The following is a 26,915-nucleotide window of genomic DNA, read 5'->3' on the forward strand; positions in this document are numbered from 1 at the left end:
CCTGGTCAAACCCAAAACCAAATACACACTCTGTGTGTTTGGGGACATCTTAATTGTTGTGTAATGGGGCCTGCATGTGTGTTGTATCCCTATGAGCCAGGGAGTGGGTGTTCACTTGTCCTTCCTCAGTCATGCAACTGGCTTAACTAGAGCAGCAGCATCTGTCTGGGCACATGGGGTACCTGTTAGGGCTTTTGAAAATACCAGGTGATCAGCCACGTCCTTCTCTCTGCCCTGCTCCTTTGTTCTCCCCTGCCAACTGGATTGTCCGGGTCCTCTGTTTTCACCCTCATCACTTTTCGGAAAAAGCCAGGCGCTCCCAGAGAATGAGGGGAAAACAGCCCCCTCCCCCTTTTCCCAGCCAAACTGTCATTTTGCCAGCAGAAGCATCTGAAAGTGTTGGCTGGAATGGATAAGAAACTGGGACCATGATAATCTCTGTGAAACATCCCTGAGGACTCCCCTAGCTCTGGAGAATGGGAAAATTTGGGGGCATTAGCACAAATTCCAGAAGTGCAGAATTATTTCTTGATACATGATCTTTATTGAACTCCAGCAAAACTGACACAAACACACATCCAGGATAAACCGCGCTTGGAGATGGATACAGAAAATGCTGACTTAACAGCTGTGGAGTTGTGTAAAATTACAAACCCCTTGTAAATATACAAGTAACGGTATGAACCATTGTAACAGGACAGGACTGAACAGGACAGTTCCCCTTCAAATCTAGGGATGGTTCTTGAATCTCCCCCGCTGCACTGACAGACTGAAAAGTGAGGTTACCAGACCCCTCCATTTCATAATCCCATCTCTCTCCCTCCCCTAGGTCCTGATCCCCTTTCTCCCTCCTGCCCCCCCCCACTGCTCCCCAAAAACAAATACCTCCTTGCACAGTGAGAATAAAGCAAACCCAGCTCCTACTCCTAAGTCTCCTGCCTCAATGCAGGAAGATAGGCCCTGACAATCTCTACCCACCCCACTGCCACAGATGTTGACATTTGCTGCTGGAGTCCCTGGGGCTGGCAGAGTTTAATTTTAACAGGGGCAGGTGTTCTCCCACTGCCAAGCTGCTCCCTCAGCTAGTGGCAGGGCAGCCAGGTCAGAGCCTCACTGGTTCAGTGGCTCCATATCTTTATGACCAGATCAGGTTTTGTGTTTTTCACAGCATCCAGCTTTGCCTGTGTTTCTTCAGTTACACTCTGAGTGCCCAAGCTGTGGGGAAAACAGGGAAGGAAAAGGATGTGTTAACTCTGCAGACACAACACCTGAGCCCACAGGATCTGTGTCACTGTCACTGCCCTGCCAGCTGAGCTCACTGCCAGCAGGTGCCTTTCCCTTGGGGGAGGGGAGGAGAAGCACTGGTGTAGTCTATAGCCTGGTCGGCTCCTCCCCCCCCAACCCAACACACACCTCACGGACACTGTGAGCTCTGGGCAGGGACAACAATGTCCTTTCTGCACGTAAAGGGATGGATTGTGCAGCTGTTGCTCAGGGCGGTGAGCACTGACTGACATGGACAGTCCCATTGATCACTGTGGGGCTACTCAGTGCTCACAAGGAGCAGGGGCTGCAAAATCCAGCTCACACAGTCCCTCCATGGAAGCAGCCTGATCTCAGCTATCATTGCTGCAGGGGCTCCTCACGCCCCCTCCCCACAGGCTTCAGTAACACAGCTCTTGAAGGAGGAGAGTTTTTAGCAGCTGTTGTGGGGCTGCAGACTTGGCCTGACACTGCTGAAATCAGGTGGGAGCTCAAACTCCATCCCGGCTGCAGGAAGACAGGAACATGTCACTTATTCTTTCTTTACTTTTACAGCCAGTTCAGATGAATGGGGTTTGTCTGTCTGCAGCCAGTTTCAGAGAGCAGGAGTCAGTGCTCCAGTTCATAACATAGTGCCTGTGATGCTGCTAAACCAAGAGCCAGGTCTGGAGGGAGGGATAACTCAGTGGTTTGAGCACTAGTCTGCTAAACCGAGGGTTGTAAATTCAATCCTTGAGGGGGCCATTTGGAGATTGGTCTTACTTTGAGCAGGGGGTTGGACTAGATGATCTCCTGAGGTCCCTTTCAACCCAAATAATCTATGATTCTGCCAAGGCTGTAGGCATCAGCTAAGAACTGACAAACTCATAGCTGGAAGCCAGACCAGCTGACTAGTATTTTAGTATCGTTCAAAGGAGATGTTCAATGTATAAGAATGTGTTTAGTATTTAAACTTCATGTAAATCTGGTGGGATGCAGCATGTGTTGTTTTCACTTATCTGTGCCCTGTTCTAACATAATAGCAAACATTTGCAGTGTATGTGCCTCTGTAAGGAAGTAACTCATCAAACAAGAAAGAAGCTGCCTGTAATGCAAATTAAGAACTCTAATAGACAGAGCCGGATTTACACCTTATGCACCCCTAGGCATAGCATCTTCAGCGCCTCCCCCCTCCAGATACCATCTCTACAGCTCCCCCCACAACTGCAAAGCACCCTAGATACCACCACCACCCACTGCTCAGTGCCCACCGCCCAGCCCCACCACCTCAACTGCCCAGTGCCTCCTACGGATTCCCAACTGCACAGTGACTATTGAGCACTTACTGACACAAAGACCTCCCCCACCTCCCACAACCCCCCCAGTGCCCAGCACCTCCCACAAGCCTCCCACTGCTCAGCACCCCCAATTCCCTCAATGCCCAGCCCCCTCTCCACAAGCTCCCTCAGAGACCCACTCTCCTGTACCCTTCCCCCCAGCCACACTCACCAGCCCTGCTGAGAGGTGACTGTATCTGTCGGGCTGAGCTGGCAGCATGGCCAGGGCCAGTCGGGGATTGCTCTGGCCACTCTGGAACATGGATCATCCAGGCTGGAGCAGGAACAGGAGCGGGGCCTACCCAGGCCGGGCTCCTTCAGGACCCACTTGCCTGGCACAGCCCCCTGTGTTGGTCTGCTGAGCTCTTTCCCTGCCATAAGGGGTTGCTTTGCCTTCCCTGCTGGCAGGAGTGCTTCAGCCGAGCTGCGTGGGGCCATCTACCCCTCAGCCTCCCCTGCCTCCTGCCGGGAGTGGCAAAGCTTGAATTTTTAGGTGCCCCTAGAATGACAGTGCCACGAGGCATGTGCCTACTGTGCCTAATTGGAAATCCGGCCCAGCTAACAGAAAGGTGTTAATTCCTGCACATTGAAAGCAAATGGTCACTGTGTGTGAGATCCAAGATCAGTCTCTAAGTGCATTCCTCTTTTCCCGCCATGAAGAAAGAACCCATGTATGGCCATCATGAGCACTTGGTTTCTGTGAGCAGAAGCTATAAATGAGGACACAAGGAAAAATTCATCTTTTGAGTGTTGGAATTCTTATTTTTATTCTCATTTTAGTTACCACTAGTAAGTGTCCCACTCCCACACATGCCTCATTCCTGCTCTGAACATCTTCCAAAGTTCTGCTCCATTTGTGCTGAATTGTAATATGCCCAACTGTTCTGTTCTGTGATCTGTTCACCTCCATCTCTGCTACCTTGTGAAATTATAGACTGTAACTCCCCTGTACATGTATCTTTGCCAGTGTTAACCGCTTAATAACTCATTTCTTTTTCTGGGGGTATGTCTACACAGGAATGGAAGCCTAGGGTTAGTGGGACTGGAGTCACCTGAACTGTGTCTGGAAACCCTGAGCTTGAGCATCTACTCTGCATTTTAACTCTAAGTTAAGAATTTTCTGACTTGTGCTTGAACCTAGGACTCTGGCACCCACAATGCAGCGCACAGACCCCAGTCAAAGTGACCCTATCCCAGAGTGCCTGGCGCCCGCTCCCCCTCCAGCATCAACACTCCAGCCCTACGAATGTGCTGCACTCTACTTACCGCCCCCCCTATTTCCTAACTGTGACGGTGCTGTTGATGGGTTTCCGGTGCCCATAAGGACACACGAGTACAGAAACTGCATAATTAGCTCTTTTGGTGGCTGTCTCAGTAGAATGACTGTAGCTTGTGAAGATACTGAACTGCCATCTAATCTGAGAACTGGGCTCTCCACCTCTAAGCTGAGTCACACTGGCAGGAAAATGCCCATGTGCTCCTGTTCTGAGGATAATTAGGACATAAGTCTCCAGGGCTTCCAAACTATTCTAATGAAACTTTGCAATTCTTAATTTTTACCATTCAATGAAGGTAGTTTTGTGTGGTTGGGTTTTTATTTATTTTGAAGTTTGACATAAAATGTAGGTTTCAGAGGAAAAACACCCCCCCACCTACCCTGGCTGCTGCTGGCTATGGAGCTGTGAAGTGTATCCCCAGGGCTCGGGGTGCAGTGTGCTCCCCATCCCACCACAGCCCGGGAGGCAGGAATAAGGGATCCCTGGGAGTCTGTGGGGATGTTTTGGGGCTGGCTCCCACTCACCACCCTCACAGTGCGCGCTGCCGGGACACCTCTGCACACACAGCCCCAAGGAGGGCAGGGGGAGCCCATGAGAAAGGGACAGACAGTGGACCCTGAGGCTGCCTTGCACGGGGGAGGGAGTGGCAGGGCTCTCAGCTCAGCATGGCTGGGGGAGGGATGACCCCCAACATCCTGGCAGCCACAGGCACTAACTTTATTTCTCCCAGTGGATGCTCCCCAACGGGGCCCACCCTGGCAAGTGATCAATAGCCAGCCCTAGGGCCTGGAACCTCTATGGCTGGTGGGTGCTGAGCACCACCTATTTTTTTTCTGTGGCTGCTTGAGTCCTGGTGCACCCATGGAGCCAACGCCTCTGATGGCAGCTGGGAGCTGCCTCCCACCTGTCAGCACTGCTCCCTGCTTCAGGCAAGCTCTGCAGAGCAGCGAGGAGGAGCCAGAGCCAGAGCAGGAGGCTACGGGGAGGCTTTGGGGCTGGCTCCCATTCGCTGCCCTGGCAGTGAATGATGTCCAGGCGCCCTGCACACACAGCCCCAGGGAGTGCAGGGGGGCCAGAGAGTGGAGTGGGGACCAAGCGGCTGCCCTGTAGGGAGGGGGAATAGTAAGGGTGTTAGGGGTCATCCTCCCCCAGCCGTGCTGAGCTGGGAGCTCTGCCCTCCCTTGGGCTGTTTGTGCACCAAAATCTGGCTGTGCTCTTGGGACCAGGAAGCAGCTCTCTTTGCGAAAAGCTTCTTCTGATCAGTCTCCACTGAAAACCCTGCAGGCTCGCTGACAGTGTGCTGGCAGACCTCTGTTCAGCAGACAATGGGTTAATGCTGATCTGAGCTGCTGCAATTTCCAAAGGGTGATATAATTGGAGATATACCAATCTCCTACAGCTGGAAGGGACCTTGAAAGGTCATTGAGTCCAGCCCCCTGCCTTCACTAGCAGGACCAATTTTTGCCCCAGATCCCTAAGTGGCCCCCTCAAGGATTGAACTCACAACCCTGGGTTTAGCAGGCCAATGCTCTTCTGTTTGTAATACAGTGCAACAGACTGCACTAAGGAAGTTGCCCCAAGGAACTCTGGGATACATCCGGAGGGACCTGAGTAAAGCCGGTGCCACGTGCAGAGGAAAGAAATAGGGCTCAGACCCTAGGTCCCAGCTTAACGCGGGCTTGGATGCGCTAGTCCTGCAGGGTCCCGGATCCTAGCTTTGAGTCCTAGATTAATACAATTGATGTGTGGACACAAGGGCAGTTAGGCATGATCCTGGGCTTACATTCCTGTGTAGATATACCTTTATTAATGAATCTCTCACTAGCTTACTATAGGATTGGATGCCAGTGTCTTTGATGTGAGATCTAGGATGCAAATTGACCTTGGTGAGTGACGTGTCTCTTGGGATGTGCCCACGCTCCTAAGTCCCCCCGAGACAGCCTGACAGTCCTGGTCTAAGGAAAGGGATGTGCTAGTGTAACCCACTCTTACCCAGCATGGCTCTGTACCTCTCTAGTGGCTGGACCACATGGAAGCATTGTGCTAAAATCACTAGAGTTTGCAATACTGACATTTCCCCACCCTGACCTGAAAACATGATGAAAGGCAAAAACGTGCAAATTTTCTCTTATTCAAAATAGCCACCATCTCCTATTACTGCCAATGAGGCTGAAGCCAGCAATATGGCTGCCATTTCCCTATAGTCCATCTGCCCGTGGAAGTGAGGCTGCCCTTGATAAAGTTGGCTGCCACCTCCCACTGTTTACAATGAGATGGAAGTCATGCCCACAGGCAAAATGGCTGCCACTGTGGTTTGAGGGCTAGACAGGGCACAGATACTGTGAGGTGCTCCAAGGACAGTGCTAAAAGTAGATGGCGCAAATGAGGGGGAGCAGGGCAATGGGAGGTGAAGGAGGCAGATTGAGGGGTGCAGGAAAATGAGCTGCAGGGCAATGTGGGGAACAGAAAGGGGCAGATTGAAGGGGGGTCTGGAGGAAGAGGAGGAGTATGGGGGGGGCGCTGTCTAGTCTCTGGCAGAGACATGGTGGTTGGGGTATCAGGGAAGTGCTGCTTCTTGGAAAAGGCTAAAACAATCCCATAGTATATTTATTGTGACTTTATCACTTATACCAGGGGTGGGGAACCACTTTTGTATCAGGGGCCATTGACCCACTGAAAAAAAATAACGGTGGGCCACACACATTCAACTCACCTGCCCAAGGGGGCATGGAGGCTCAGGGCTCCCCACCGCAGTGGGATGAGCCAGTGTTTACAGCTCCAGCCCTGGGAGGGGAGCTGAGATTCAGGACTCCCCCCTGAAACACAAGGTGGGACAAGCTGGTGCTCGTGGCTCCAAACCCACAGGGGTGGTGGGTGCTGAGGCTCAGGGCTTCCCACCTGTGGTGGGATGAGCCAGCGCTTGCAGCTCCAGTCCTGCGGGCAGGAAGCCCTGAGCCTCGGCGCCCCCCACAGGGCTGGAGCTGTGAACGCTGGCTTGCCCCACTGTGGGAGGAAGCCCCGAACCTTGGTATGTCCCCCATCTGCAACGGGCTAATTGCATGTGTGTGGCCCAAGGGCCAAATGAAAATGAGCAAGGGGCTGGATCCGGTCCATGAGCCATATGTTTTGCACCCCTGGCTTTTTTCTTTATATGAATAAGTTTCTAGTTCTTTAATACATATATCTGTAACTCATCAACCCTAACAAGTAGTGTAAGTTGTATGTGTGAGTGTGAGGTCAGTGGTCCTTCAACTATTTACAATCCAGCCTTTCTTTTATCCAAGGAAATAAATTTGGAGGGAGAAAGTCAATCCAGTGATCGGAAAGGGGATAAAAGTTCCTCTACATGATGGATGAGGAGAAAATAAATACAGTCTCCATTGGAGCAACCAGGGAGAGGCATGAATTTTTTTGTACATAAAAAATTGATTTTTCAACCTGATGATATCTCTCACACATTGGCAAAGGAGTAGAGGGGAGTTTAAAAGTCAAAAGGTGGACTAAAAAACCCACCAGAGTTGGATTTTTTTTTAGGTCTCATGATTTTCGGGGGTCTAACTCATGATTTTTATGTCTTAATGTTGGCAGTATTGGGTTGTTGGATTTTTTTTGGTCTCCAAATAATTGTGTCTGTAACATCAGACCATGCTGCACCTGGGATTTGCTAAAAACCACCGGACTCTGTCCTCAGCTGCACCAACTTCACACTCAGTGCTGATGAGACTGAATAAACTGGTTATAAGCCACCTCTGCAAAGCCCTGATCAGGTGGGGGACAAAAACGGCCTCCTGTCTAACACAGAGGAACTTCAGGGTTGCCTTAAGTTACCCCAGATGCTAGGCCGGCCTAGGATAGGTGGACCACTATGCACTCTGCCCTCCACACCCCCTATATAGAGGCAGGGCGAAGCAGAGAGTGGGTGGTACAGAGTGGGCTGTACCTGTTTACTACCACCCAAGCATTACCCTGAGTCAGGGGGATCCGTAGCTGCCCCTTTAGAGCAGCTGCCCAGCTGCTGTCCCTGCGCCTCACGGGCTGAAGCCTGAGCCCACTACGTGCACTGTAGGATGCTGTGATCCTTCCTGGTACCCGGAGTTTAACTCACAACATCAGCGTTACCAGGCACAGACTAAAGTGAGCGGCTGTTACTTACTATAGTTTCTGCAGTTTGCAGTTCGGCTGTTTTAGTCCCTCACACAGCAGCCGCACTCCGGCATCTCCCAGTTTGTTATACGCCAGGTTCAGCTCTGTCAGGCTCTGGCTGGTTCTGAGAACAGCGGCGAGATCCCCACAGGCAGCGGCTGTGACACCGAACTCCCACGTATAGGCCTTCGACAAGCTGCAGGAGCGAGAAAGGCAGAGAAGGAGGATCATGGTGTGATTGGGGCTCATCTCAGCTGTTCTGACTGGTGGCCCCACCCACCAGCCCCTCTGCCTGACCAATCAGCATCAAGAAAGAGCCAGAAATCCTGCTACAGACTGTCACAAGTCCCAACTCTTGTCCAATGAGAACCAGCAGTGGGTGGGACTTCCTGTCTAAACTCCACCCTTTGCCCTTCACCAATCAACAGTGAGAATGGCCTAGACACTTCAAATGTCTGCCACTGACCAATGAGGAATAAGGTTTGGGGTAAGAATCCTTCCTAAGCACCGCCCCCTTGCCCTGTTCATTGACCAACCAGAATTCAGATCCTGCCCCTCCATGCTCCCAGCACTGGCTCTGCTGCCCTGCAGGACACAGTCGTCTCCTGTCTCTGCCCACAGCTCTGAGCCTCAGGCCTGGGCAGGGGAGGCAGCTGCGAGGCCCAGCACAGGCAGCATCACACCCACCTTCCTATGAGAGCAGGGATCAAAGTGGGGGAGAGACAAAGAGAAGAAGACCCCCCTGGCAGGGGGTTCCCCAGGGTTTGAGGAGGGAAGAGCCCCTGAAAGGAGGGTGATTGTGTGACCTTGTTGGCAGGGCCTGTTCCAGAGTCTCTGGTAAGGTTATAAAAGCAGAAGTTCTGCTGGTTTCTGTAACCCCCCTGCTGAGTCTGGGCTCCTGATGGAGCTGCCAGCCAGCTGAGTGAGTAACCATGGCAGCAGGCTGGTTATGACCATGTGCCTTCAAGGACCACTCGCAAGTATGGCTGTCATTTGTCCTCCTTTGAGGCCTCACAATGAGCCCCCTGCACAGCCAAGCATGATCCCACCCCCACCTGCTAAATCTTGCACACGCTTTGAGAAACCCCTTCCACCAGAGCTGTCACCTGCATGGCCTCCTTCATCACCTCATTTACCTTAAAATATTGTTACTCTGGCCAAAGGGGAGGTATGATGGGACCCCCAGGGTGCTACCTGTAACTGGGGGACCACTGTGCCCCCTTTACTTTCTATTCTGGGTTGTCTCTCATAATGCCATACTGGTGGTAAGCACCAAACCCCTCCAGGTGCTGTTACCACTCAGCACAACTGCATGTGGAGCCTCATATCCAGCTAGATTGTGTGAATGCTCCCAGAGCCACTCATGAATCACTGAGAAAGGACTCAACCAAATCCCCTCAGCTCCAAGAATTGTACTTTAGGAATGTACCGTCTTGCACTACTCAAGACCCTTTCTTGATAAATGCAAGTTTATTAATTGGAAATTAAATGGAAAGTGGACATACAGCAGCCTTTGTAACCTGAGCAGATTTACCAAGCACTTCAGTCAAACTCACTGGTAAGGAAAAACATTGAACTAAGTTTATTGATTACAAAAGGTCGATTTTAAGTTATTATAAGTGATAGGCAAAAAGTCAGAATTAGTTACCAAAGAAAATAAGTGCATAATATAAATTTTAAACCCGTGAGACACTAGATAGTATTTAGAGCAAGCAGTTTTCTCACCCACTGGATGTTACAGTTCATAATACATGGGTTTCACCCTTGAAACCTGGGCCAGTCTCCTCTGTTGGAGTGTTCAGTCTTCTGAAAGTCCTTGTTGCTAACACCGTAGGTGGGGGGGGGGAGGAGAAAAGACGAAGCATGGGGCCACATTGTTTTATACCTTTAGTGACTAAGGCTTAGTCCATGTGCTTAGAGAACGTAAGTCCAGGCGTGTCTGGTGGGCATTGCTGAGTCACCAGGCAAGGTTGAGCAATTCCCCTGGTGTGTCTTTGTGCAAGTGAGTCATTGAATTGTAACTCCCTTGCTGGACAATGTAGTGAATGGTTGTTGGACACCTGTACGGGCGTTGGGTATACCTTTGGTTATTGTCTCTGGGGAGCTAGTATCTGGGCTCTTCCCAAACCCACAACATATTTTAGTGACAAACATACAACATAATTCTCATAACTTCATATGCATTAATGATATACAAATGTAGATGGAACAGTGGGTTTCAGGAGTTCATAACCTTTCCCATAATACCTTACATGGCCTGCTTTATATGCAATATCACAATTATATACAAATGCTGAATATGGGGGTTCTAGGGTGCTCCCCCATAGTGTATAGTGTCACAGGATGAGAACCCTGATATTTGGGAGAGAGAAAAGCCCCTGAATGTGTACAATGGAGAGACTCCCCATGCTTTTGGGAGCCCCCAGAGTCCATAAGGGTTTGTAGAGACCCCAAGGTATTTTGAAGGCAGGAAAAGAGGAGCCTGCAATGGGAGGAGAGATTCTAAGATTGGGTTGAACAGGGGGAGAAAAAACCCCAAAGGTGTATTTGGGAATCTGAAGGGATAAACCCTAATTTGGGGAGGGGTGAAGAGAAGAGGGCATCCAAGTTGAAGCAGAAGAGAAGAACCCCACAAGATTTAAGACTAAGAGCGGGGGTGGGGGGGAGACACACCTGAGAAAGTGAGGAGACAGAGAGTCCATCGTTCCTGAGCTCAGAGGCAAGAATAACCTGATTTTTCTTCTAACAAAACGTTAAGTGTAAAATAAAGGGTTTTCAGTCCTGATTTAACTGTAAATCTGAATGCAGACTTAATCCTGGCGCTGCTCATGCCCCTCCCTACATTCTCCCATCTACTCAAGTTGATGCTGGGTTTGAGAATATAGTTGTGTGTGCATCTGTTGGGAAATAATCATATCTATTTAGGGTCTTGTGTTTTGATGCACTTCTATATTAACAATATGTAATTTGAGACACCAGAAAGTTATTCTAGTGCAGAACTCCAGATGAACACCAGGAATGCTCTTATTATTCTAATTGCATAGAATTTTGCCTTTGAAATGTCTGAAGACCTTCACATATACTGGAAATGGCACCTGACATTTCAAAAATATTTGGAACATGGCCACCCTTCACCCTCCATCTCCAGGCAACGCTACCTGTATTTTGTTTTGCCTTTTCATAGCTTTCAAATGTTTGTTTGGGGCTGGTCTGGTCAGTAGTCAGAGCTTTTTGAATTTTCCTAACACATCTCAACAAATCACAATATGTATCGTGGTCAGAAAAATCTATCAGTAGTACTGGTTCTAATTTTTAAATACTGATTGTTAAGTAGTTCCACTTTAAAAACTGCACCCATAAAAAAGAGAGGCTGTGTCCAATCCAAAAAGCACACTTCTGAGATCAACAAACACAAGAGAATGAGTACAGCTCTCTGCAGGAGAAAGGAGACTCTTGTAGTTAAAACCCTGGATCAGAACTCAGACGTGTCATTCAGTATCTGGCTCTACCATCCACTCCCCCATGTGAATTCAGAAAAGTCACTTTATCTTTATGGGTCTCAATTTTCCATCTGAAAAATAGGACTAATTCTATTTCCTTGCCCCATCCTTTGTCTTTCTGGTCTCTTATTGCAGGATGATGCTATAGTTAAGGTTTAAACCAGGTTTGTGTTTAAAATTCAACTCTTCTAACTGTTCTAAAATCCACACGGTTACTCAGATTGCCTTGAAAGTTGGTGAGCCTCATGAGTGTCTGGGTTTCTGTACATGTGCCAAACTTTTAGATGTTTGACCAAGTTGTTCCCAAGATACAGTTTCAGGGTATAAAAAAAGCTTTTCTTAAAGGTGACAGATTTCAGCAGCATTTTTGTGCTCACAGGGTGTGTCTATACTGCAGTTAGACACTCATGATTGGCCTCTTGACAGCTGATTTGGGATCCAGGAATCAGGATCTTAGGCTGTTTAACTGCAGTGTAGACTTCCAGGGTCTGGCTCCCGACCCGAGCTCTGGGATCCTCTGACCTCAAAAGTTCTAGAACCCAGGCTCCAGCCCAATCCCAGAAATCTACACTGCAAATAAACAGCCTGAGAGCCCAAATCAGCTGTCACACACCAGCCATGAGCTTTTAATTGCAGTGTGGACACTCCCATCGAGAGCGTTCAAACCAGAGCTCAGATCATTGCACCAGGGTGTCCAGTACTCAAGGGTTAGCCCAACAGAGTCTGGGACCCACCAACCCTTTGGAGAAAATGAAATTAAAACTTCATTTCAAACATATTTTGCTTCTCTGTTACAGTATCAGAAGCCTCCCCTTCCAAATTACACTTTAAATAGGTTAAACTGATCATGTGTGGACAGAAGAGTTAACAGGATTGTTGGTAGCTGGATAGTTAAAAGGAAGAGTCAGTCATCCCTTGATCCTGACCCCAAGTCAGTTTGACCCCCCCCCCCATTTGGGGAGACATTTGGCAAAGGTAGGATAGCAGATTGCTAAAAGGTGTGTCTGGGGAGAGAGTTATTTTGGGGAAATGTAATCAAAGTATTTTTGTAAAAATAAATAAATTACATGAATGCTTCTGGCAAGGAGGGGCATTTTATGGGTGCAGAAGTCAGGGGAATAAGTGTGAGAGGGATTTGGGGCTGCATTGAGGGGAGTGGGATCAATGGGGACAGGTGGTCGGGGAAGTGAGGGGGCTGGAGGACTCAGGTGAGAGGGAAGGACACACAGGGGTGAGTGACAGGGTGCTTGGAGAGAATAGAGGGAGGGGTGCCTGTCAGCCCCACATTCTTCCCTTCTGTGTGTGCTAGGATCTGGGTGTCTGACTTCCCTCCCTACCCCCTTCATATGAGCCAGGGTTTGGAGGGGTGGCATTTCTAAGGGCTGGGTCCCGGGGTGGGGATCGCTCCAACCCCTCAGGGATGGTGTGATCAGCCAGGTCAGAGCGGGACTGGAGCCTGCCCAGCCAGGCTCCCTCAAGACCCACTTGCCTGGTGGGGTCCAGCCAAGCCCCCTGTGCTGCTCACTCCCACTGGCCGAGACTGACTCAGCCTCTGCACCGATCCAGGTGGCTCGGGCCCAGGTTGGTGGGTGGGGCCCCACATGTCCCAGGCAGCAGTGTTCAGAGCCAGAGCCACACTTGGGAGTGAGGCAGACCCTGGAACACGACAGCCACGAGCTTGCCCTGCCCAGCCGTGCCCACTGGCCGCGTGGCCAGCAGCCCTGCTCAGCCAATATGTCGGAGCCCAGCTGCTGGCCAGCAAGTGGGACCTGCTCACTGGGAGCTGCTCACAGAGCAAGGCCTGGGCACTGGACTGCCCCAGGACAAGGGACCAGACCCGGTAGTGTGGATGGGTTAGACGGGTCCATAATAGGCCCCTTCCCAGTGTGGGCCTGGTGCCATTGTAAACCCAGTACTGCACTTGACCCATTTCAGAAATTATCTAGCATGGCGGGGGAGGAAGGAAGGGAGACTCACTGACATGAATGGAGCAGTTCACACATCTCAGAGCCATTGTTTCAGGCTGCATTCATCTCCATGGGGAGAACATCTCATTGAAATTAATGGAGCACTTAATGCTTCTCTCAGGGCTTGGCTACACTGGCGCTTTATAGCACTGCAACTTTCTTGCTCAGGGGTGTGAAAGTTAAGCTAATCCCCTCGTGGAGGTGGAGCACCTGCAGCACTGGGAGAGCTCCCGCAGCAGCGCTTTGAAGTTTTGAGTGTAGCCACGGCCTGAGCCTGTAAGGCTGAAGTTTGAAACCCACCTGAGGCAGAAATCTCAGAATGAAATTTAAACATTTGGGAAAAATCTGCCTCTGTTGAGGTTTCACTGGTTATTTTGGAGAAATGTCACCTGAGCGGAGCAGAATATTCTAATGTTTTCTAAGGATGCAGCTCACTCATTATCCTAGATGTTTACACCTGAATAGGGTCATTAAGTCCTAATCACCTTCTTAATGCATCTGTTGGGTGCATATGTGCTCCAGGGCCTGTCAGCAGTACTGGCTCCACTTGTGAGACATTCATAATACAGCAGGTTTGCATAATCAGCTTCAGAATATCAAGCAGAATTCATAAATTGTACAGATCTAGCCCTAGTCCATCACAGGAGGATACTATGGGACATGTGGTATGTGCATGCAGCAGCATAGGGCAGGAGACAGCAAGGATCAACTTCTTACACGTTAATGGCTTCTACAGTGTCAATCAATGGCCTAATGGGATGGGAAGGAGAAGGATGAGCTGGAAATATTGGTGCAGGGGCTACATGTTGCAGGGAATGGTTCTGCAGAGGGCGGAGAAGGTGAGAGACACAACAGTCTTCTCTCACATGCTTGAAGTTATGTAACAGCCATATAATAACACTTTTAAGGTTTTGGGACATGGACCATGGATGATATTTCTCTCACTAGCCTTGTTAGCAGCATACTGCAAACATGTCAAAGCATGACCCTTATCGCCTTTCCACTGTAACAAAATGTACAGGAGGCAGAGGAGCACTGTGGCCTTGTGGAAAGACCACTGGATTGGGACTATTCCTAGCTCTGCCACTGGCACTGAGTGACCTTGGCTTACCATTTCATCTCTCTGTGCCTCAATTTCCCATCTGTGAAATGGGGATAAATGCTGTAAAGATCTTTGAGAGCTACTGAGGAAAAGTACTATAAAAAAAGCTAGGTCTTTTGATTATTACCTAACCACAGTAACATGGCAGCTGCAAACCTAAGTGACAGCCACAGTTGGTTAAATGATGGCTAACTCCTACCAAACATTTCTCTGTTTAAAAAACTGGTAAATCAAGTTGTAAGTAACTTAGATAACGCAGAGTTAACGCTGCCTGGTGATAGCTCGCGCCCTTCCAGAAGGCTGAGTTCAGCCAAATTCAAAATTCTGAAAACAGGAAACACAAAGTTAAGGTAAAAACCTTAACTCTGACCTCTTTAAGCAATGGCCTAATATGCCCATAACACACATACTTGCATTCTGCCTTTTCACCGTGATGCAGAGACTCTACCTGCACTTGCCTTACACTCAAACAATGGGCATACTGTCCTGACAGAATACCACACTTGTAAAGTTTAACCAGTTCATATCCTTTTATAATCCCTTCACACTTGCACACAGGATACACCCTAACACTATACCTTCCCCTACCCATCATTCAGTCTACAGATTGCACTCACATTCCCGACCTCACTACTGACAATACCCATGGAAAGAAGATCCCAGTGCCCTGCTACCGACACAACCTACTCAGTTCTGAACTGAAATGATGCCAGACTGGAACCTCAAGGTACATAGACATCTCTTTCCTTTGATAAAGCACAAAGGAATTCAAACCCAAACCCCCTCATATCACAACCCCAGCTCTCCCAAGATGCTCCGATTTATTCATCCATCATTCAATACAGCTACACTTAACACCATAAATGCATTGCCAGTATTGCCAGCCCTGGAGGTGGAGGGTGGAGGGAAACAGTTAAGGATGTGTGAACATTTACCTTACTCTGTATTTCCTTATTTTCAAAAAATTGATTTTTGCTGAACTTCACATTCTGGAAGGGCACGAGCTATCACCGGGCAACCATCACTCTGTGTTAATGAAGTGTTTTGCCATTTAATTTAGACTGTAAGATCTTCAGGGAAGAGACTGTTTATATGTATTGTTGCTCCTTCTGACACCAGTGTCCAATTCTGACTTCAGTCTTGCCCCTCTGCTGAGTGGTACTAAGTGTCCAGGGCCTTGCAGATCAGAGGAGAAATCAGTGACAAGGAGTCTGGGTACATTCTAAGTGTCCCTGTAACTTTTCTGCTGCTCCTGCAGCTCCCTCTCTCCCAAAGCTGCCTTTACACAAAATCCTGCATAACCGAAACACTGAATGTCTCCCCAAGACTAAAAGCTTGTTTACATCTTAAACAAAAACAACTTGGACACCTGTAACAGCACCACCTGGGGGCACCTGCCATAACAACATGTCCAGTGCCTAGCACAGTGAGGCCCTGATCTCAGCCAAGGCATTTTATCACTACTGCCATTCACTAATAAAGAATATTACAACTATTGTAAACAAAATGTGGAATTCATTCTGCCACCACCTGAGTTGTTGGCAGTTGGCTGGATGAACAGAGAAGCTCATTGGACCAACTTTTCATTGAGATATTGGAACCGAAACAGGAGACCGTCTCTCCACCAGCACCATCACCAGCATAGTGGTGGCTAATGAGCTTCACTTGGACTATCAAACTGGTGGGTCACGAACTATGACTAAGGAACAAACACCTGGAACATCTGTTTATCAAATCAATACTGTATTTGGTACTCAACAGGGAGATGCACAGAGCCGGGTAAATTGTGGAAGAGGTTCTGTCAAAGGGCTAAATTTGGTAGCTCAGTGGCCAAAATGTTTGGCTTTCAATCGAAGATTTGGTGAAAGACCTCCTCATACACATTTGTTTCTACTGTAAACTAAGAAATTCCTGTCACACAAACTTAAATATTTATTTTTATCCCAGCTCGTGAACCTCCAATCTCAACCTCAACAGGACCCTACCAAAAAGGGCTACAGCTAAAATGGCTACTAGTGCCCTTGGACCCCATGCTCAGCATGTGTGGAGTCAGGACTAAGAACAAATGAAACAAGAGCCCTGACTGGGCCTAGTTTGAGAGGCTTCTTCATGGGGTGATCTGGATAGTCCGTCCACGAGTCAGGGCCGGCTCTACTGTTTTCGCCGCCCCAAGCAGTGTGACGAATTGCCGCCGTGGACGGCGGGAGCAGTCCGTGTGCCGTTAGGGTGGCATGTGCGTTTCCGTGGCGGTGGCAGTTCAGTGGCAGCTTCTGTCTTCAGCCGGAAGACAGAAGCTGCGCTGCCGCGGGCAGCTGAACATAGAAGCTGCTGCTGAATTGTCGCCACTGCAGAAATGCGCCTGTTGCCCTAACGGCACACAGACTGCCCCTGTCATCTGCGGCGGCAATTCGGCGCGCTGATTGGGGTAAAAAACACAGGGACTGCTGCCCCTTGCAGATTGCCGCCCCAAGCACCTGCTTGGAATGCTGGTGCCTGGAGCCAGCCCTGCCACGAGTCCTGGTGCACAATCTGCAACAGCAAGTTTACAGAGATAAGAACATAAGAACGGCTGTACCAGGTCAGACCAAAGGTCCATCTAGCCCAGTATCTGTCTACCGACAGTGGCCAATGCCAAGTTCCCCAGAGGGAGTGAATCTAACAGGCAATGATCAGGTGATCTCTCTCCTACCATCCATCTCCATCCTCTGACAAACAGAGGCTAGGGACACCATTCCTTACCCATTCTGGCTAATAGCCATTTATGGACTTAACCACCATGAATTTATCCAGTTCTCTTTTAAATGCTGTTATAGTCCTAGCCTTCACAACCTCCTCAGGTAAGGAGTTCCACAAGTTGACCATGCGCCGCGTGAAGAACTTCCTTTTATTTGTTTGAAACCTGCTGCCTATTAATTTCATTTGGTGACCCCTAGTTCTTGTATTATGGGAATAAGTAAATAACTTTTCCTTATCCACTTTCTCCACATCACTCATGATTTTATATACCTCTATCATATCCTCCCTTAGTCTCCTCTTTTCCAAGCTGAAGAGTCCTAGCGTCTTTAATCTTTCCTCATATGGGATCCTCTCCAAACCCCTAATCATTTTAGTTGCCCTTTTCTGAACCTTTTCTAGTGCCAGTATATCTTTTTTGAGGTGAGGAGACCACATCTGTACACAGAATTCGAGATGTGGGCGTACCATGGATTTATATAAGGGCAATAATATATTCTCAGTCTTATTCTCTCTCCCCTTTTTAAATGATTCCTAACATGTTTGGTTTTTTGACCACCTCTGCACACTGCGTGGACATCTTCAGAGAACTGTCCACGATGACTCCAAGATCTTTTTCCTGATTAGTTGTAGCTAAACTAGCCCCCATCATATGGTATGTATAGTTGGAGTTATTTTTTCCAATGTGCATTACTTTACATTTATCCACATTAAATTTCATTTGCCATTTTGTTGCCCAATCACTTAGTTTTGTGAGATCTTTTTGAAGTTCTTCACAGTCTGCTTTGGTCTTAACTATCTTGAGCAGTTTAGTATCATCTGCAAATTTTGCCACCTCACTGTTTACCCCTTTCTCCAGATCATTTATGAATAAATTGAATAGGATTGGTCCTAGGACTGACCCTTGGGGAAAACCACTACTTACCCCTCTCCATTCTAAGAATTTACCATTAATTCCTACCCTTTGTTCCCTGTCTTTTAACCAGTTCTCAATCCATGAAAGGACCTTCCCGTTTATATCATAACAGCTTAATTTATGTAACAGCCTTTGGTGAGGGACCTTGTCAAAGGCTTTCTGGAAATCTAAGTATACTATGTCCACTGGATCCACCCTGTCCACATGTTTGTTGACCTCTTCAAAGAACTCTAATAGATTAGTAAGACACGATTTCCCTTTACAGAAACCATGTTGACTATTGCTCAAGAGTTTATGTTTTTCTATGTGTCTGACAATTTTATTAACTATTGTTTCGACTAATTTGCCTGGTACTGACGTTAGACTTACCGGTCTGTAATTGCCGGGATCACCTCTAGAGCCCTTTTTAAATATTGGCATTACATTAGTTAACTTCCAGTCATTGGGTATCGAAGCCGATTTAAAGGACAGGTTACAAATCTTACAAATCAAATGCACATTTGAAAAGGGCAGCCTGACAAACAGAGGGTTTAAAGTTGGAAGCTGGGAGAGAGACAGTGCAGATCAGAGAGCCCCTGCTACATTCCTGCTCCTCCAAAAAGGAGCTTGTATTACTCTGAGACTGTGGCTTCGGGGATATGACAGCTCCAGCACTGCAGTGACCAGCATCCAGAGAGAGCGTCTTACCCAGCACAGTTTACAGCAGCCAGCTGAGATTCCCAAGGGGTTCTAGTGAACCTGGATGGAGTCAGGAGAGGAGCCTGCCCTATCAAAGCATGAATTAAAATGTACTTTTGTTTTAGTCTGCCACCACCATAGCTCTGCAACACGCCGTCTCAGGACACGTGACCTCAGCAGCACCATCCACCTTGGGGAAAGTGTCATGGAGAGAGGTGGGGCTAGAGGAGTTTGTGAGCATTATGATGCAGGAAACTGAGTTAAGAATGTTTCTTAATTGTTAGATTAGAGAAGGAAAATGGATGTAGTGGGAAAACACTGACAGATTTATTACTTTTTTCACTATCAGTGGGTGAATGGCGGCAGATCTTTGATAGCAGCTGACAGTTCCTGTCTGCTGCAGGCTGTGTAATGGAGACTGGCACCTCCTGATCATTAAGAGGGAAGAGAAGGAAAAAGCTAAACAACACGGATGGTGGGAATAAAAGGATAAAACAAGCGGCTCTGAGATGAGTCCTATCTACCCACAAACTGATGGTGGAGCTCTGAGACCTTGATAGAGGCCTGGTGGGGTAGGCGGTGACAGAAGCACCTCAGCCCTCCAGGCCATGGATCTGATGTTCTTGGGAGAGAAAAGGGGAACCTGCATTAGGTGTTAGTTTATTGGCTAAGAAAAGGAAATGAGAGCAACTGAGAAGTTAAAGCAGGTAAAATATATTAACAGATGAGTCACAGTTTGTAATTCCAGATTGTGGCTGTGATTTAATAAACTGCCAGTTTCCTAAAAGTCTTTTCAGGGTCCCCAGATTATCTCTGGGGATCTCGGCTTTGTATCTGGTATATGTCCCTGTAAGAGTCCAAACAGTCAGTGATGAAGAATTGTTCCCTGAATCCACATTTATAGATTCTTCAGTCAGAAAATAGGCTGACAGCTTCTTCCCACATGGGCTTTTCCTCTGATGACAGGAAGTGAGGAATGCCTGTAGAGTCTCTGACCTCCAGTCATTATATACAATGGCCACTTGCTTTGAAATTAGCATTTCACAAGGCTTCTTTGAAATGCATGAAATATAAAATCCCTCTGACTAAAAAAAGCTTCTGAGAGATTTGTTGTACATCATCACCACCTACTGGAGATCCACACTTGCCATTCTCTCTGTGCACTGATGAATCAAGTGTCCAATAGAAAATCAGAGAGTAGCCCTGGACAACAATCCCTGCAATCAGGGTATTAAGACTGAGGTCACTGTGTGGGACCCCAGGGTTGTTGAATTCATTGAAGAAGCTGCAGGACTGAAAAGAACTACTGGGCACTTGACCATCCCATAGACCAACTCTCTCCCTTATAGGGTTACCAGAACTGAGAAGATCCTGTGATGTTTAATTTCACAGATTGTATTACTCTATGTTCTTTTTTTATATATACGCTATATGTCTTAAGCCAATTGAATGCTTATTCCTTGGAGAATTACTAGAATTACTTAAAGTCGGATAAATGTGTTAGTGGGAATAAAGAATTTATAACTAATGATTATAAGCAGATATAATAAGAAATGTTGGTGATTTGTTTTGTTCCTCAGTATAGTTGCTGGACCCCACTGCTGGTCTATGTTAACCACCTGGAAGACTGCATGTGTTCTTTGTGTTCAGTCCATGCCTAGAGTATTTGTGTATCTATACCTGACTAATGAAATGTTGCATATATACATAAGTGGTTTAGGGAGAATTAATAAACTGTTGATCAGTTAAGAACCCCACATGTCCTGATCTGAGAAATACTGTCCATGGTGACAGCTGACCTGAAAAGAATCTACCATTAAAATTAGTGTGCTAATGCTCCCTAGACTTAAAAGAAGAAAAAAAAAAGAAAAAAAAAGTTCTATTTAAATTCCATTCCAACACTGGTTACAATACTTATCAAATTGGCTAATCTATTTGTTACATTTCAGCTTTAAAATCTAATCAGACTCCTGGTAAATTCATAAAATAGCCCCACATTTACACGTACAGCTGTGGGTTATGCTTGGCATTTCTGATAACATAGTGTGTAGTATTAGGCCAGTGTCCTTTGTACAGCATCCCATCACATGCAGCAATTTCATTTCTATTGCTATTATTAATTAAATTGTAATGAGCTTCTTCTCCCCCAGTGGCTGGGTTGAAGGGGGTTGTGGTGAGAGACAGAGGGAATGGGAAATTGAAACAAAGTGTGCTTATGGTTGGTGGTACTGCTTGTCACCTGCTCCAGGGGAAGCAGGCACTGCTGTGTTAGGCCTCTCATGATATTATATTTTTTTAGATTTTAGATAATGTGACTCCAGGAGCTGAGGCTGAATAAAACCCTCACCAAGTATTTTAAACCTTGCAATAAAATGGCAAGAATTAGCAACGCTAGGTGGTTCTTTACACAGCAGATTCTGTAATATGGCATCCAACACTTACGTTTCATGAACATATATGGGTCAGAAATCAGTAGAGCTATAACACACCCCAGACACAACAGCCAGCATTTGTCTCTCAATGCGCAGAGTTGTGTCGTGTTTTACTCAGTCCTTTCAAAGCAAATGTCCACGAGGAGAACCCATAACCAAGCAACTGCAATTTTAGGCTCTTTGTTAATCTCAAAGCAATTCAGTACCAATGCCCCATGACAACATTTTTTTAAATTCCCTAAAGATTTTCTCTTGTCTATCATCCCAGCGACATCCTCTAGTGCCCTCAAGCAGCATTCTGAGTAGAACACTCAATTGCAACAAGTTAATGCTGAATTAGCTGTGACATGTTAACATGCTGTCACAGGGGGCACTGGCCCTTCAGAGGAGCTGCCGGGTCCACCTCTGTGGTCTTGGTTTCTTCCCTGAATGAGGGCTTCTGGCACCTGTAGTCCAAAGCAAAGCCCAAGGGGCTCTCTGATTAGTAAGTAGCTCTGCCTTAAAAACCTTAACTATAGAAAAGAGACGATATCCATTTTAAAAAAGCACATTTCTGAAACTGAGAAACACAAGAATGAGCACAGCTCTCTGCACAAGACAGCCTGGTTGTACAGTTAAAGCCCTGGATCAGAACTCGGGAGATCTGTTTTTAGTTACTGGCTCTCCCATACACTACCTGTGCACCCCTTTTCATCTGAAAAATGGGAACTGTAATATTTCCTTCCTCTTCCCTTTGTCTGTCCTGGAATGAGGTGGTCACACAGCATAAAGGGCTATCTCCTCTTTCAGGGATCTCAGCCCAACACCAAACTCCCAAGGAGAAACCTGCCTCCAGAATAGACTGTAGTTAGACTGCAAGGCAGATAGCAAACTCTCTGGCTGCTTGCACAGGTCCCTCCTTCCCAAAACTGCATCTCCACCAAATCTTGCAAAACCCAATAAAACTAACACAACACATGTAGCCCAAGACCTTGCTTATGTGCTAAAAAAGAACTTGGAAGACTATAACAGAACCGTCTGGTGATCACAGGCCCTGATCGTGGCTGGGGCACTTAAGCAATACTGTAATACACCAATAATTAAATGACAAATCTTGTTTAATTCAGAGTTAAGGTTGCCCGGTGATAGCTCATGCCCTTCTCACACTTCAGAAAACCAGGAAATACAGAGTGAAGGTGAACATCCAAACAACCTTAACTCTGCCCCCTGGTGTTCTCAAAAGCCACTTGGAATTAAGTGCATGCCCTCTAGATGCATTCACTGTGTTAGGTATAACTGTACTGAATGGTGGAGGAATAATCTGAAGCAGCTTGGAAGAGCTGTGATTGTGATATGCGGAGATCTAGGGATACATCTGAGGAGCATCATAGAGCTGTGACTGTGACATGACACGATTTGGGTCTGAGTCTCCTCTGTGTGTATTCTCAAAAGAAAGAGGAGCATGTGAACCATGAGGTTCCAGTCGGCGTCAAATAGAATTGTGGAGGTTGTGTCAGTAGTAGGGCAGTGGGGTGCTATGGTAATTGTCAGCAGTGAGGTGGGATATGAGAGCAGTCTGTGTATTTAATGATGGGTAGGGGAGAGTATTGGTTGAGGTGGTAACCTGTGTGCAATTGTGAAGAGATTGTAAAAAGGTATGAAGTGGCTGTTACATTATACATATGTAGCATTCTCTCGAGGGAGTAGGCTCAGTGTTTGAGTGGACGGCAAGGGCAGGTAGCACCTTTCTATCACAATGAAAATACCAGGTTTCAGAGCAGCAGTCATGTTAGTTTGTATCCACAAAAAGAACAGGAGTACGTGTGGCACCTTAGAGACTAACAAATTTATTGTAGCATAAGCTTTCGTGGGCTACAGCTCACTTCATCAGATGCATGTAGTGGAAAATACAGTAGGAAGATATATATATATATACACACACACACACACACACACACACAACATGAAACAATGAGTGTTACCATACACATTATAAGGAGAGTGATCAGTTAAGGTGAGCTGTTGTCAGCAGGAGAGAAAAAGGACTGTTTGCAGTGGTAATGAAAATGGCCCATTTCTAGCACTTGACAAGGAGATATAAGGAACTGGGGTGTGGTGGGGGGGGGGGAGATAAGCATGGGGAAATAGTTTTACTTTGTGTAATGGCCCATCCACTCCTAGTCTTTATTCAAACCTAATTTAATGGTGTCCAATTTGCAAATTAATTCCAATTCAGCGGTCTCCATTGGAGTCTATTTTTGAAGTTTTTTTGTTTTAATATTGAGACTTTTAGGTCTGTAATCGAGTGGCCAGGGAGGTTGAAGCGTTCTCCAACTCATTTTTGAATGTCATAATTCTTGACATCTGATTTGTGTCCATTTATTCTTTTACATAGCGACTGTCCAGTCTGGCCAATGTACATGGCAGAGGGGCATTGCTGGCACATGATGGCATATATCACATTGGTAGATGTGCAGGTAAATGAGCCTCTGATAGTGTGGCTAATGTGATTAGATCCTATGATGGTATCCCCTGAATAGATATGTGGACAGAGTTGGCAATGGGCTTTGTTGCAAGGATAGGTTCCTGGGTTAGTGTTTTTGTTGTGTGGTTGCTGGTGAGTATTTGCTTCAGGTTTGGGGGCTGTCTGTAAGCAAGGACTGGCCTGTCTACCAAGATCTGTGAGAGTGATGAATCATCCTTCAGGATAGGTTGTAGATCCTTGATGATGCGCTGGAGAGGTTTTAGTTGGGGGCTGAAGGTGACGGCTAGTGGTGTTCTGTTACTTTCTTTGTTGGGCCTGTCCTGTAGTAGGTGACTTCTGGGTACTCTTCTGGCTCTGTCAATCTGTTTCTTCACTTCAGCAGGTGGATATTGTAGTTGTAAGAACACTTGATAAAGATCTTGTAGGTGTTTGTCTCTGTCTGAGGGGTTGGAGCACATGCGATTGTATCATAGAGCTTGGCTGTAGACAATGGATCGAGTGGTGTGGTCTGGATGGAAGCTGGAGGCATGCAGGTAAGTATAGCGGTCAGTGGGTTTCCAGTATAGGTTGGTGTTTATGTGGCCATCGTTTATTAGTACTCTAGTGTCCAGGAAGTGGATCTCTTGTGTTGACTGGTCCAAGCTGAGGTTGATGGTGGGGTGGAAATTGTTGAAATCATGATGGAATTCCTCAAGGGCTTCTTTTCCATGGGTCCAGATGATGAAGATGTCATCAATGTAGCACAAGTAGAATAGGGGCATTAGAACAACGTTTCCTCGGTGTAGGAGGCTAGGGAACCACGGAAGATTCTGTTACGGCTTAGCTTAGGCAGTTCCGCTTTCTCAGCCTCCGGTTATTGTAGGACACGGCATGCTAGTTTTAACCTGCCGCAACCGGCTGGGACTGCTGCGTGGCAAGCCCCTGGCTGTTGGCCAGGGGGGCAGCCCCGGAGGGTGGAGAGTTTCTATTGCATTATGTATGAGCTGATATGCTGCTGTTTGTATAAAATGAGCATGCTTTGTGTTTGTTTTCGGACTTCACCCCAGGCCGAGCTACAGGGCGCTGGGTCCCCGTCTCAGTGACAGCAACGCTTGGGGTCCCCGTTGCAGATGTGTCACGTTACCTTCATTAAAACCAATTACTCTCAGCGTGGAGTCGGTCTCGTTCTTGCAGAGTACCTCGGGCCTTTTGGGGCCATAACAAGTGGCGCAGCGAGCAGGGTGCTCTGCGAGACGATACCGTTTTGGCCGAAGGTAGGGGAGGTAGGGAAGCCAATGCTGTCCCTACAGCGCATACCAGGGTGGCCCCAGTCGGATCGCTGGGGGCCGGTAGCGTGGATTTTGGCAGGCTGGGCGGCTCCAGCCGATTGGCCGGAGTTCCAGAAGTCGGCTGGGATTACCCCAGAGCGGATTCTCGAGGGGTTGCAGCGGCTGCGGGCGAACCGGAGGTCTGGAACAGCCGCGGCAGGAGGTACTGGGGAAGAGCCAGCTCCTGGGCGTCCGGAAGGGAGACGCATTTGAGCTCAAAGGTGAGCGGCTAGTGAATCATGAGTACCGCTGTATCAGCTGAAGAAAAGATAACACAGAAGCTTTTATTGCACATTATGAACCGACAGGGGGAAAGAATCTCCCCTGCTGCACTGACTCACTTATTAAGGAAAGAGGGAGAGCTGGGATGGCTCCTCCTCACCACGCTCCGGGCCCAGGACGAAGAGGTGCTCCGCTGGCAGCGGGCCCTGGACGGGAAGACGTTGGAGTGCACGGCGCAGGCAGAGGCCCGTGCCATGGCCCCGGGGGTCGTTCGGACCTACAAGCGAGTGAGTTGTGTCGGCAGGGGCCTGGAGAAGGCATCCTACGCTGACTGGTCCGAGTCTGGGACAGTGCCGGGAACACCGTTATGCTTCTCTGGTATGAGCTGCATCAGCTGGGTGTCCTGACACAGGATGCGCAGGTTAAAGCAGCCAAGGGGGGGAAAAAGAACAGAATGAGTTAACTGAAGAAAGCTAAAGATAAGAGACTGGCCCCAGTCAAGGACATCGCTAAGACTTGGCGGACAACCAAGAAAAAGGGGGGGGGCTTGACTGTGTCCAAGCTGCTGGGATAGCTGTAAAACTCGGCCAGGCACTAACGGAATGTGTTAGACTTCTTTTCTCACGGGTAAAGAAGCGCAACAAAAAAGACCGACTGCCTGGACCCGTGATTCTCACTGCAAAAAGACCCCTCCACATCAGGGGAATTCTCCTACTGATGATTGGCCTATTTCTCCTTCTAGCTCCACTGTGCGTTCTGGACAGCAAAAATAAAGAGCAGGGGGCAAGGTGAAGTGCTGGTGACCTTTCCCCTGTAGGAGCTGAACCACGACTGTGTAGGGAAAGGAGAAACACTCACACCACTGACATTGCCAAAGTCCAGGACTTCCTGACCAGGGAGGACATTAAGAACTGACCCTGGTGAAGAACCAAAGAATTGTCCCCTGGCAGGATGAAATTTGTGGGACTCCTGCTGGGGAATGTGGTATTGAGTCATGGTCAAGTGCCCCTAGAATAGCACCTGACATTTTGGATAGAAATAGGGAGTCAATGAACATTTTGGCTATTAGGATCCCTACAGCCTCAGTGTATGTATACACTTAACCCCGGGTGAAGTTGTCACTGTTCATGATAATGTTTGCGGGAGGGAACAGCAGTTGAACTTTGTAAAAATGCTAAGGAGAAAAGTTCTAAATAAATTCAGGCACGGAAATTATTAGATTGTAATCATTTGGCTATAAACAATTTCGTTGAATTAGCTGAAGAATGTATATAGTGCTATGTAATTGAGATTGTATTAGGTCCTAAGGGCATATAAGTGGTGATGTTCTCTTTCAGTGTTTAAAAGCAGAAGTTAAAAGTAAGAAGCTTTAAGCTGTGAATAGCTTTGAATCCAGAAGCAAGCCAGGAAGCAACTGTATTAATGCAAATGATTTAACTGATGAAGTAATTCCCCTGTTTTGCCTGAAATCAATAAGGGTATTTGTATATTTTAAGTACTGATTGACTGCCCAGAATGGGTAGACCTTCGTTTTTGTCTTTCAGATAATCAGAGAAGACTGATGCCAGCTGAACAGCATTCAACTTACCATGATT

The 26,915-nt window shown here is 47.5% G+C and overlaps 1 protein-coding gene and 1 long non-coding RNA gene across 2 annotated transcripts in view; one reads left to right on the top strand and one right to left on the bottom strand.

Moving 5' to 3' along the window:
* Window positions 1-877: 877 nt before the first annotated feature.
* LOC123368731 (ribonuclease inhibitor-like) lies at window positions 878-8,339 on the bottom strand. The gene is made up of 2 exons (XM_045013791.1): window positions 8,010-8,339; window positions 878-1,215 (listed from the first exon to the last, which is right to left on the bottom strand). The coding sequence occupies exons 1-2, from the start codon at window positions 8,246-8,248 to the stop codon at window positions 1,119-1,121; spliced, it is 336 nt and encodes a 111-aa protein (XP_044869726.1). The 5' UTR covers window positions 8,249-8,339; the 3' UTR covers window positions 878-1,118.
* Window positions 8,340-8,555: 216 nt separating this feature from the next.
* LOC123368736 overlaps window positions 8,556-26,915 on the top strand; it is a 44,939-nt gene continuing 26,579 nt past the window's right edge. The window contains exon 1 of the long non-coding RNA XR_006578870.1: window positions 8,556-9,557. This is a non-coding gene — a long non-coding RNA (uncharacterized LOC123368736). The remainder of the gene's footprint in view (window positions 9,558-26,915) is intronic.

This window comes from Mauremys mutica, chromosome 4, assembly GCF_020497125.1.
Source record: "Mauremys mutica isolate MM-2020 ecotype Southern chromosome 4, ASM2049712v1, whole genome shotgun sequence".
Classification (NCBI taxonomy): domain Eukaryota; kingdom Metazoa; phylum Chordata; order Testudines; family Geoemydidae; genus Mauremys; species Mauremys mutica.

Excerpts from the sequence above, each read along its gene's own strand:
- LOC123368731 (XM_045013791.1), bottom strand. The coding sequence starts at position 8,248 with ATGAGCCCCAATCACACCATGATCCTCCTTCTCTGCCTTTCTCGCTCC. Across the intron at positions 1,216-8,009 it reads TGCAAACTGCAGAAACTATA|CTTGGGCACTCAGAGTGTAA; the intron begins GTAAGTAACAGC and ends TTTTCCCCACAG.